The sequence below is a fragment of the Ananas comosus genome, linkage group 16, assembly GCF_001540865.1.
Source record: "Ananas comosus cultivar F153 linkage group 16, ASM154086v1, whole genome shotgun sequence".
NCBI lineage: Eukaryota > Viridiplantae > Streptophyta > Magnoliopsida > Poales > Bromeliaceae > Ananas > Ananas comosus.
Window position 1 is genome coordinate 1,330,058 of NC_033636.1, and position 12,235 is coordinate 1,342,292.

General features: G+C 40.4%; 1 protein-coding gene across 1 annotated transcript; it reads left to right on the top strand.

Moving 5' to 3' along the window:
* On the top strand, positions 9,339-11,829 carry LOC109722569. The gene is made up of 3 exons (XM_020250662.1): positions 9,339-10,164; positions 10,782-10,814; positions 11,774-11,829. The coding sequence occupies exons 1-3, from the start codon at positions 9,339-9,341 to the stop codon at positions 11,827-11,829; spliced, it is 915 nt and encodes a 304-aa protein (XP_020106251.1).

Consider the following 12,235-nt stretch of genomic DNA (forward strand, 5'->3'; position numbering starts at 1 on the left):
CTGAGGAACTGAAGGACTTACCTGCTATGATAATACTTTCTAGCCAGGCAAGTACCAAAACGATAAAATTTTTTGGATGTCACCAACAAGATGAATTAGATAACATGTTGATGAGTATAAATTTTGTTGTTATTAATGTTCTCTTCTATTGTGTCTTGACTTTGAGATCCAAGCTCAAAACAAAAAAACACACATCAACTTAATATGGCTTACTAAAATAAAAAACCAAGCTTAGATATTCAACAACAGAAAAGCTAATTGCCTGCTAGTACCAAAAAAACTTTCATGCCAGAAAATTGATTTCAAGTTTTCATGCTATCATATTACAAATGCTCTTCGAATTTCTGGCAGTATGTTTCTTGAGTGTTATATTAAAATGTATAATCAAAACTACAAGATACAAGTAACTAAATTTTATAAATGGAGCTACAGTCAAGTAAGAAATAAGATTATAAAGCAAACTTCTCTCCGAACGGAACCGATGATGAACTTAACGCAGCAAAAGGAAATATGCATCAGATAGGGTATTGGCAGTGAAAAAGAAATAGAATTAATGCTTCAAATTGAACAAGAAGTGTGCAAAAAAAAAGTAGATTCTACAAATGAAAACAAAAATACAGCATGTGAGATGGGCCTCCTCTTTGACCACAACCACTCAATTTCCATCTTGATTTTGCTAAGTTCATCATCATGATGCAGTCCCGATGCAGATCCGACCAAGCAGGCGGGATCTGTCTTTGACGGATCCCGCCGGCGCTGACCCGAGCTTGGATCCAGGTCAAAGGTGGATCCGGGGCCGGATCCGGCAAAACCGGACCCCGTCGGCACCAATCCGGCCAAGTCGGCGGGATCCATCTTTGTCGGATCCTGCCGGCGTGATCCACGCCCAGATCTGGCTCAAAGGCGGATTCGAGGCTGGATCACGCCGGCGCGGATCTGGGGTCGGGCGCGGATTAGGGAGAGAAATCAAGAGAGGGAGAGAGATAATCTGTATGAAAAAAAAACACTCTCCTTGGGAAAAAAAAAAAGAGAGTACCTTGGAGGTTCGCCAGAGAAAAACTCGCCGGAGAAGAAACTTGCCGGTGGAAAAGGCGTCGCCGGAGAGAAAAAAGGGAGAGAGATGAAGAAGAGAAGGAAGGAGAGGGGAGTGATTAGATGAAGAAGAGAGGAGAGGAGAGTGTTTTTTTTTTTTTTTGGGAGTAGGAGTGGGAGTTGGCTGTGAGAGTAATGGGAGAGTAATGAGAGATATATTATTAATTATAAAAGGATATGATAGAATTGTAATGTTTGTTTAAGGGTAATTTCGGTATTTTAGTAAAAAAATTTAAGTTGTGAAACAGCTTGTGCGGGAATCTGTTTTGGAAAAGCAAGTTTTTTCAGCTTCTGCTTTTGGAGGTTGAAGAATCAGTTTTCAGCTTTTAGGAAGCAGAATCAGATTTCTAAATACCTTTACCAAGCACTCTAGCTTGGCCTAAAAGTGATTTTCAGCTGAAAATCACTTTGCAAAAGCTTGGCCAAACAGGGCCTTAGTAGATGTAGTAGTGGATTTGAGCTTGTTCTTTCCTTCTTTACTGCTAGCGAGTTTGGGAAGGCTTGTAGTAGCTGTAGAGGAAGTGTTTTGGCTGTGGTTCTTCAATCCTAACTCAGTAGGAACTGAGTTGGAGCTTTGGAAGGTGAGCTAGCTACTATTTTCACTAGTTTTAATGTTGTAATAGATGTTATAGTGGAGTTCATGGTGTTAGTTCACAGCAGGGTTATGAAAATCACTTTGGCTGAGTTTTGGTGACTCTTGTAGGTTGGTTTTGATGTGCTCCAACCTTAATAGAAGTGGAGTTCAAGTTTGTATTCTATCCCAGGTGAGATTCTTGCCTAAACTGGGTTAATTTGTGAGGTTATATATGAAGGCTTGGTTAACGCTCCTAGCTGATTTAGTATACTTGTTAGGGTATTTGGAGGCTAGCGAACATCTTCGCTCGCGAGATCGACAAGAGTCAACAGCGATTTGGTGGGTTTGACCTCACCGAAATGGGTGAATTTCCCTTATGTTCTTATTCTTGACATAGAGCTAGAATAATGCATATGTTACGCTAACGGCATCATAAGTGAATTGTGGATGTATTAGTAATACTTACATCATATGGCAAGTACACTATATATGGTAGAGAGCTAAAGAGGTTAAATTTCTCGCATGGTAATTAATCTACTTGTGTAGACAAGTTGCGAATGAACATAATATGCTTAGATTAGCAAGAATGACATGTTGTTACTATAACCTAGTGGTTATTGTGTATGTAGTGAACTTATGAAACATGTACTATAGAATGGTTAGCATACTTGCGTAGGCAAGTTAAACTTGGCATATAATTGATAAACTAGCATGAATTTCATGTTATCAACTATGATCTAGTTGTTAGCTAGCACTTGATATTGTACTTAGATTCCGACCTATAGGTCGGTAGAGAATATTCCATGTTTGAGACATAACGATTGAGAACATTATATTATGGATCATGCTTGCTTGCCATTGTGCTGATTCGCACATGTTTGTGAGGGTCGCTCCCCACAAGCTGGCACTCCGGAGTTGGCCTACGCGACATTATGCTCGCTCGTGCGGGATTGGGTGCCGAAGTGAATTGCTGTAGGGAGTGCATACTACCACGGGGCCATTAGGCGCGGCGCAAGCCGGACTACCTTGTGTAGGTCCTAATGAATTGAACAAAGATACTAAAATGTATTGATATAATAGTCACTACTAGATAGTGTGCATTTATGAGATGATATAGCATGCTTACTTGTGCAAAGTAGTTACTTTACCTGTTGCATCATAGTTGTTGCATTAGAAACATAGTAGTTCTACTACTCATTAGTTGCTTATTATCATTATTATTCTTATCATGTTGTAGTTGTATATGCTTTCTCTTTATACATCTGAATGTAGTGGTGTAATTCGCTGAGGTCGGCGGCTTACCCACTGAGAACTATTGACTAATAGTTCTCACGCCCTATTTGTTGTTGTTTTATTTACAGAGCCATCCACTGCGGGAGAGGCTAGGAATCGTGGTAAGGGAGTCGCGTCTAGCTAGGCATAGTTTGGAGTCCCGCTAGGTGATCACCTCGCTGTTTTGGGTGTGTTGACGAGGGTGATGTTCTACCTGTGTATAGAGAAACTACCACATGTATATATAGCTGTTTTGTGACCATGTGATGTATGAGTGTGATTAGAGAGTTGTAGTTACAGTTATACCTTTGCATCATATTATCTTTAGTAGATATTGTATATGTCACACTCTTGCTTTTAGTATTTCTAGTACATTTGGTACATTCTATGCTCTGATACCATGTTAGACTCTTCTGTTGATTGTTACTTTTCTAGCATGGTTTTGGTAGACGCCTTGTATACTTTAGGTATATGGCGGTCTATGCATGTATCGGGTAAGCTTCCGCTGATACCCGGGCGTGACATGACATCCACCATTTAGGGTCGCCCCTCGGCCCGGATTTCCTCCACTTTGTCTCCTATCCATTGGAATAACTTTCCATGGAGCGTGGACGGTACACATTCGTTTGCATGAATCCACTCACGCCCGAGTAATAAATTGTAGTTGCTATTTGCATCCACTACAAAAAATGTTGTTCGTAAAGTTTTGGATCCTACCGTGAGTTTAGTTGTGAGCACTCCTTTGGCTTGTTGACCGCTACGAGTAAAGTCGATCATGATTGTGTCAGTAGGCTTTAGTTCATCTTCACTTTTACCCAACTTTTTAAAGAAAGAAGTGGGCATTACAGTAACCATCGCTCCGCCATCCACCATCACTCGGCCTACTGGCCGACCTTCTATCAAAGCCTTTATGAATAGAGGCCTCACAAACCTTATTTGCATTATTGCTGGTTTTTCAAAAACCACCGAATTGACTGGCTTGGCGTCCTCTAACTGCAGTTGAGCCACCGTGAGCCCATCTTCCTCGTACATTGCTTCCCCGTACTCGGTTGATTCTCCCTTGAATGATTAGGGCAAAGTGTACACCATATTCACATCGACTGGACCTTCATCAGCCGATTTTTCTTGTATCTTTTACTTCTTTTCTTCAGATTCCTTTATCGTCTCGGCTGAGGAATCGCTTTCCATCCGTGCCTCTCGCTCCTTACGAGGCCATCTATCGCGTTTAATTATTATCTCCGGCGAGGCTATTTTCTCCTCTAACTCTTTTCGAGTTACCTTCTTCTCAGATTCGGCCGAAATCAGCCGCTCTATTTTTTATTTTGGCCAACGAACGGGTGGTGTCGAACCACCCGCTTCATGGTCATTCCTCATTGGGCGAAAGGAATTTTGTGGTTCATTAGGTCGCCTCCATACATTCAATCTTATCTATTTCGCTTCCTCATATTGTTGTCTCGCTTCGACTTGTAATCTTTACTGCCGACGCTTCTGAGTCTTTATTAACATCAGCCCATACCATTTGGCCGATGGATTTGCCTCGTGCCAATGATCAATCGACACATTTGCTGGCACATTCACTATTCTAAAGATGATTTCTTAGGATCTCTCTTCTTTCCCAAGATCTTGGCCAAGGTTGTATGCCGAGTTCATTAACTAACCTTCGATCGAGAAATTCTATATCCCCCTCAGTCATTCCTTCAAACTCCGCTTGGTGTTGCCAGTTTGGCCGATATCCTGGAAATCTCTGTTTTGAGCCGAATGATTTTTCGGGATAACTCAATCGGCTGTTGCGCTCTTCTTTTCTACTGTTGTAATAGTCGTTCAAGACCTTTTGCATCAATAGGTCTCTCTTGTTTTTCACCGAATCAACCTCTGGCTCAGATTCATTGGAGGCTTCATCTGAGCCTTTCTCCGACTTGTTTTCTGCTTCGAAAATTTTCTCCTATTCTTCGGGAAACACCCTGAATTCTCTCCATTCATTATGCGCCTTCTTTTCGTGAATGATCGCTTTCCAATCTTTTCTAGTCATTTCGGCCTTGCATCGTATGCACAACTATAATGTCCTCTTAGTATAGGCAATGCCTTCGTCGGTCTTCTTATCTACAAGTGCCTTCCCTTTAATATCCACCATATTGACCTGCGATGGAAACGAATTTTTGTCAATTTTCATATTTTTGTTTTCTTGGTCGGTAAATATGAGCCGACCTTCATTTATTTTCTTTTGAATCTGCTTTTTGAAGGCAGTGTATTCATTTCTTCTATAGCTCCATGAATGGTGCCACTTACAATATCTTATCCTTTTTAATTCCTCTCCAGAAGGTATAGTTTGACCCTCCTGCAGCTGAATTTGTCCATCTTTCAACAACCGATAAAAAATCAGATCGGTCTTTGACACATCAAACGAGTAAGTATATGCCGACACTCGTGCTTTCGTTTAGCTTGATTTGGCAGGTTTTAACAAAGCACACTTATATGGCTGGCAGTTCTTTACCATCTCAGCCGCATATATTTTGGCTTCATCAGCCGAATCCTCCATTTCTTCTGACATATTCGGCTCATCTTGAGCCGAAGATTCTTCAAGAAAAGAAATATTTTTTTCTTTCCCTTTACTTCAGTCTTTGTTTCGGCTCCATCTAGACCGATCTTCATTATTTCATTTTCTGAATTGCTCATATTGAGCAACCTGAACTTCCAAATAAAAAAGATTTAAAAAATACTTATCTTTAAAATAATTCTTAATTTTAAAATGCAAGCCATTAAATGTCATTTTCGCAAATTCTGATTCTGGCATTCTTACAAAACATTGGCTCCTTGCCGTCTTGAATCGATTCAGATATTCTTCAACTGATTCTCCTGTTCTTTGTCTGAATTGAGCTAGATCAGCAACCGAGAGTTTTGGCCCCAATCTGTAAAATTGTTCATGAAATTTTTTTTCCAATTCGTCCCAATCTTGGATCGAATTGGCTGGTAGACTCGTATACCAAGTAAATGTTGTCTTGATTAACGAGGTATTAAACAACCTAAGCTTCAGGAAAGGATCTGCAGCGGCTTTTCGACATTGAGCCGTAAACCACGCGACGTGCTCAACCGTATTTTCGGTCTCGTCGCCAGAGAATTTATCAAATTTCGGCATTTTTCAATTTGCCGGATAAGAATGTTCCATATCTATATTTGTAGGATAAGGCGATCTAAACACAGGCCGCATTGCCGGCCTCGCCCTAACTCCGAAAGTAATTCGGATGGCTTCTTCAATTTGAGCATAAATTTTATTGTTGTTCCCTTGTAAAGGAACTTGTATTTGTGCTTGCACTGGATTCGGTCTTGGTGGTAACCCAAAATTCTGTGCTGTAGGGTTAACCCCCTGCATATTCGGGGCCTGCCCCCCAGCTTTAGCCCTAGTATTTTGGGGCTGATATGCTGCTATTGGTGGGGGAGGTGGTAACCCCCAGACTATTTTCGGTAGTTGACCGGCGTTTACAGCAGCCGGCCTATAAACTGTTTGAAATGGTGCCCCCTGGTGTTGAGGCTGACCACTCACCAGTGTTCTGAGATTTTGTAATACCGGTGCCATTACAGGCCCTTGCAGACCTATTAGACCTATTACATGTTATTCGTTACGAGTCAATAATTGCCCTATTCGGGCAATATTCTCGTTAGAGGCTGTGATTGCGGCCAATACTGCATCTAATCGAGCAGTACTTCTATGACTATTTTGGTCCAGTACTTGTAGAACCCGTGTCATTTGTCCAAGTGCTTGAGCCAAACTTGGCGCTTGTTGGTCGGATTGACCACTAGTCTCACCTTCAACCGGTAAGACTGATTGACATTCTCCTGCATTATCGGAATTATTGGCTTGATCGTTCCCGAAGTTTCAAGAAACGACCCTATTGCGCAAGTTCATTGCGTTATCATCTGCCATTAGTTTTTGTAAATAAAAAAATTTACCTAATTATGTCCCATCGGGCGTGCCAAAAATTGCTATGAGCCGAATTTCTTGGTCCTTGACCTGTTCAAGGATCTCTCTTGGGAAGAGTGTACGGATGCGGAGCGGCTATGATTAGTGACTCTCGAAGTTTGCGCCCTTCGACTGGATCAAGCGATTTGGCTGATGAGTTATCGGATCTGTCGAGTTCGAATACCTTTGCTGTAAACTCGGTTCGGCTGAAAGAGCCGAATTTACGGAATGCACAGTATATCGGGTCGGTTGAAGAGCCGAATGACTTTATATATTGAAATTATTATGTGAAACTAGTACAAATGACGAGTGTGCCTGAGGGCATACAGACTCGGTTGATCTAACCTAAAACTACTCATAGGAAAAACAGTATTTGCAGAAAAGTAAAAGATTACAAGTAAATTAACTACTCCTAGAAAGTGCGAAGAATATGCAGAGAAAATAAAGGTGGTCTTCTATTCTCGAAAAAAAGACCTCTCTTTTGGGCATTATTTGCCTATTTATAATCCACCCCTTGTTTGTTATTACTTCGTCCACGATCGGCCACTTTCCTACTTTTACGGACCACTTCAAGCCGATCAAAACAGCACGTAACTGCTTGCAGTTATGCCTTGCGGCTATTCAATTATTTTGCCAATACTCCCGGTGCACACCAAAATCTCATTTAATCTTTGTTCCTAAAGATTTGGATTAAATGGTGCACCAACCTGCCATTTGGCTGCACATTATTGGCCTAACACAAACCAAGAGTTCGGTTAAAGATAAGAGACAGTTTGGGACAAAAATATAATTTGATAACTAAAACTTAAACCCTAAATCCTTACAACCCTAAAAACCTAAAATCCTAAACTCCAATATCCTAAAACCCTAAAAATCCAAACCCTAAGTAGGGATGCAAACGGGGCGGATTGGGGGCGGGAGCCCCGCCCCGCCTCCCGCCCCGAATCCGTGACGGGTTGAAAATAGTTATCCCATGATCCGCCCCCGCCTCATAACCCGCCTCCCGCCTGCGCCCCGAATCCGCCCAGCCAAATAATATTTGTTTTACAAATTTTAATATTATTAACATTTTGTAAATATAAATCAACAAAATTGTTAATATTAATTGATAATATTATCAAGTTATATATAAATAACAATATCAACTATACAAATCAAAAATATCAATCACAATTCGCAATAAAATTCAAAGTTTGCAAAATGAGACTATGAGAGCTAATATAGTTGGAATTTTTTTGTAAATATATCATTTTTCAGGGGTATTTTAAAAAAATATAGAAATAGTTTTCGGGGCGAATTCGGGGCGAATTTAGGGCGGGGCGGATCAAAAATTTTCCCGTTTTCTGCCCCGAATCCGCCTCGGATCATAAAAACTGCCTCGTTTCCTGCCCCGAATCCGTTTATTTCCTCCCGTTTACTGCCCAATTCGGGACGGATCGAGGCGGGAGCTCCACCAACGTGGATCCGTTTGCATCCCTAACCCTAAGACTCCTAAAATTCTAAAACCCAAAAAAAACCCTAAATCCCAAAACGCTAACAACCCTAAAAACCTAAAACCCAAAAAAATCCTAAAAGCCCAATATCCTAAAACCCTAGCACCCTAAACCCTAAAACCCCTAAAATTCTAAATCCCTAATATTCTAAAACCCGAAAAAAACCCTAAACTCTAAAACCCCTAAAATCCTAAAACCTTAAATCCCTAAAATCCTAAACCCTAAACCCTATAATTCTATACTCTAAACCCTAAAATACTTCATGGGCGAAACAGGCAAACAACCAAAATTTAAACGGAGTTAATTAACGAGAGTAATTCGATAGTCTCATGAAATTAAAACAATAGAAATATCTATCCAATTAGGGATAGCGGAAGAGTACTCAGAAAATTAACCCAAAATCTCCTTCCTCAAAAATATCAAATTATATACAATTAGTATTTTAAAAAAAAATAAAAAAATGGCAATGACTTGGGTATATGATATTTTTCATTGGAAGAGATGAGTTAACCTATTATCTATGTAATTAGAGGTAAGCGGAAGAGTACTCAAAAAATTAACCTAATTTTTTTTTACTTCAATATATCAAATTATATAAAATTACTATTCAAAGAAAATGAAAAAGGGGAATGATTAGGGTACTCTTGTTCTTTGTGAAGTAAATGCTCACCTTGTTGTCTGACTTGTTGTAAAGTAAATTTATTCTTAATTTTACTTTTTCAAATCAACGTAATTGATTGGTCCTAAGTGGTGATGAAGCAAGTTAAAAATTATTTTCAACCTAAAAATAAGCTAGAGGTGCGTAAATAGACCCTTGAGCCGCAAATCAAAAATTTTAAAACTTTGACGAAGGACTCCATGTAAATAGGCAAGAGTTCTGAGTGTGGGATGCACATATTTAAACCATCTAACATTCCTACTCTTCAAATTCCGTGAACCCAAACCTCAGACCATGCCATCATCTATAATCTCCCAACCACATCCTATCCTCCTCCTCCCCGTCCTCTCTTTCCTTTCCCTTCTTGCCATTACCTTCTCCTCATCCGATGATCCCTCAATCAATTGCTCTTCTTCCTCCACCTGCGGCGGCGTCAGCATCTCCTATCCGTTCTGGCGCTCCGACGGTCCTCCGTCTTTCTCCGCCGTCCACTGCGGCTACCCCGGATTCGGGATCGCCTGCGAAGAAGACAAGCAGCAGCCTATCCTCCAGATCGGTTCCGGCCACTACTACAAGGTCACCAATATCGATTACGCCAACGGCACCATCAACCTCACCGACATGGATGTCGTCCTAGCGACCCCCGACACGATTCGGTGCCCGAGATCCCTCCGCAACTTCACGTTCTCCAGCGACGTCGCCTCTTCGCTGAATTACACCGGCGCGGACGCCAACCTCACCTTCTTCTTCGGCTGCTCCGTCGGCGACCCCAGCCAGTGGAATGATTTTCCGCAGCAGAACGTGATTCCCTGCGTCAGCTACGGGGACAAGAGCTCCTTCGTCTTCCCCAGTAACGGAGTTCCACATGAAATTCGGGGCGTCACGTGCGAGGACGTAGTGGTGGCGCCGGTGCTGCGTCATTTCATTTGGGACCCCCTCGGGGATCCTGCGAGTGTTTTCAGCGATGCGCTGAATTACGGGTTCCAGCTGTCCTGGATTGCGGGCGCTCCGAAAGGGTGCGGGGAATGCGAGCGCTCCGGCAGGCTCTGCTGCTTCGACCAGACGCACAGTTCTGGCCGCACCTTCTGCTCCAACGGGACGCGAGACGGCGATTGCCCTGGTACGTTTCCATGCCTGCAGCTCTTTTTTCTCTCTCTGCATGTTGTCTCGTTTCCATTTTCGCCGCTCCGAATCGAGAGCCATCCCTTTAACACCTAATTAAAAATTGAATAAAAAAAATTGTAGGGCTGATCAATCTATAGCATGAGACCACTTTATCCATCCGCGAATTCAAGGTTCACATAAAAGAGTCGCACTGACAAATTAAACTCTAGCTTAAACAATATTCAGTACGATTGCACAACTTGCAATTTTACGGGGCATGCATGGTTGATAAGTTCATAAATCAATATATAATTAAACAACTTTTACATCATAAATTTGATCGAATGTATTACCTCGGATATGTTTCAGGGTGAACTGAAACTAAACTGATCTAAGTCGGTTTGAGGAAATTAAAACTGAACTGAACCACACGCTGTGAAAAAATCAAAGCAAACCAAATAAAAAATTTTAGCTTTCTTTTCGATTTTTTGTTTTTTGTTTTTTTTCTATTTGAACTGTTGGATTCTTAAAGGCTGTCTAAATAATATGTCGTACAAAAAATCATTTTGTTTTCTTTTTCTTTATTTCTGCTATCGTAATTAACCATGCAAATTATTGCCATGCATGGTGCAGGTTATCAGAGTTCAAAGCAGAGTTGGAGAAAAGGTAATAGTGTTCAAAACTACCATTCTTTTAATTATTTTTTCCAATTAATTAAAAGTGTTGTTTGATTCTGAAACATTTTTTCTCTGCTGCGCATAGAAAAGTCTTTATTTTTTTTAAAAAAAAATAATTGCAAGATTCTCACTCTCAATGATAGAAAATGCAATTTTCTTCTTCTCAACATTTACTTTGTTTTATGTCCAAATCAAGCTAATATATAGATTGTAGCCTAAATAGAGAAATGTTGTTTACTTTCCAAACTGCCAAAATAATTTCAGTACGAGTTTTATAGTTAATGAATCACAGAGATTGATCACCACGTGATTAATTTAGAGACAACATGCTTTTATATGAGTCACCATATATAAATTCGTTCAATCTCCTCTATAGTTGCATGTCATAAATTAAATTTATATATTAATTCAATCTCCTCTATAGTTTAGTGCCGGCAGGTAGCGGCCGTTTGATTTCACGTAAAACTATGAAAAAAAAAAATTCGGTGGTATTTGTTCAAGAGAAATAGTGCCAGCCGGCCGTAAGCGGCTTAGAAAGCGTGCTTAACTGGCATGGACGAATTATAATATGGTGTTTTAAGAGCCGCTGAAAATAAGGAGCCCCTAGGCAGGAACGGATGAGAAAGTGGGTGAGGAACGTGGGAGTAATTCCCACGACCAATAAAGAAGCGACTGTAGCATTTCCTATGACACAAGTCGCACGGTAACTGCAGGCTGACAGTAATACTATAAATTACACAACGATACCTGAAATAAGAATCTTTCTCCCTTACAAACAAGAAGACTATTCTTATTTCAGCATTTCTCTGTTTTCTAGGAGTAGAACTGCTTTTGTAATCTTTCCTTTTCTACAGTTTAAGAACTTTTCTAGAAATAGATAGTGATTAGGAGTACTATATAAATCTCCGCAAGCTTCTAGTTCCGTCATAACCTGCTCGGTTCTTTCAGCTGAGTCTGCCTTAGACCTCAGTTCGACATATCGTATTGAGGAAGAATCCGATTAAGTCGATCCCTACTCAATCGAATTGCTTGATCGTGTGGCAAACTCGAGAGTTAGTCCGAAAACTGATCTGCCACTAGAAAACTCATCTGATTTGTCAACTACTTGACCTGGTCAACCTCTTGATAAGTTTGGTTCGCTATCCAATAGGTGGAAAAAAAATTTGGAGGAAAACAAATTTTACGCTCTTTGGTGTTTGTTTTGTCCGAAAAGTAGTTTTCCATCATGACTTTTTGCTTGAAAGAAAAAGATATAAATAAAAAATATTATATGTATTTTCTCATAATTTATATTATATATTATTAATATATAATAACTATTATCTGATTTAAATACTTCTACACCGTTAGACTTGCAAAAGATATATATCAACTATTAAAAATTACTGATTTTGAACTCTTTCGATCGCT

What these genes read in the sequence shown, in the direction of transcription:
- LOC109722569 (XM_020250662.1), top strand. Translation starts at nt 9,339, where the DNA reads ATGCCATCATCTATAATCTCCCAACCACATCCTATCCTCCTCCTCCCC. An exon ending in GCGAGACGGCGATTGCCCTG is followed by an intron (nt 10,165 to 10,781) that starts GTACGTTTCCAT and finishes TGCATGGTGCAG; the next exon opens with GTTATCAGAGTTCAAAGCAG. An exon ending in AAAGCAGAGTTGGAGAAAAG is followed by an intron (nt 10,815 to 11,773) that starts GTAATAGTGTTC and finishes CGGTTCTTTCAG; the next exon opens with CTGAGTCTGCCTTAGACCTC.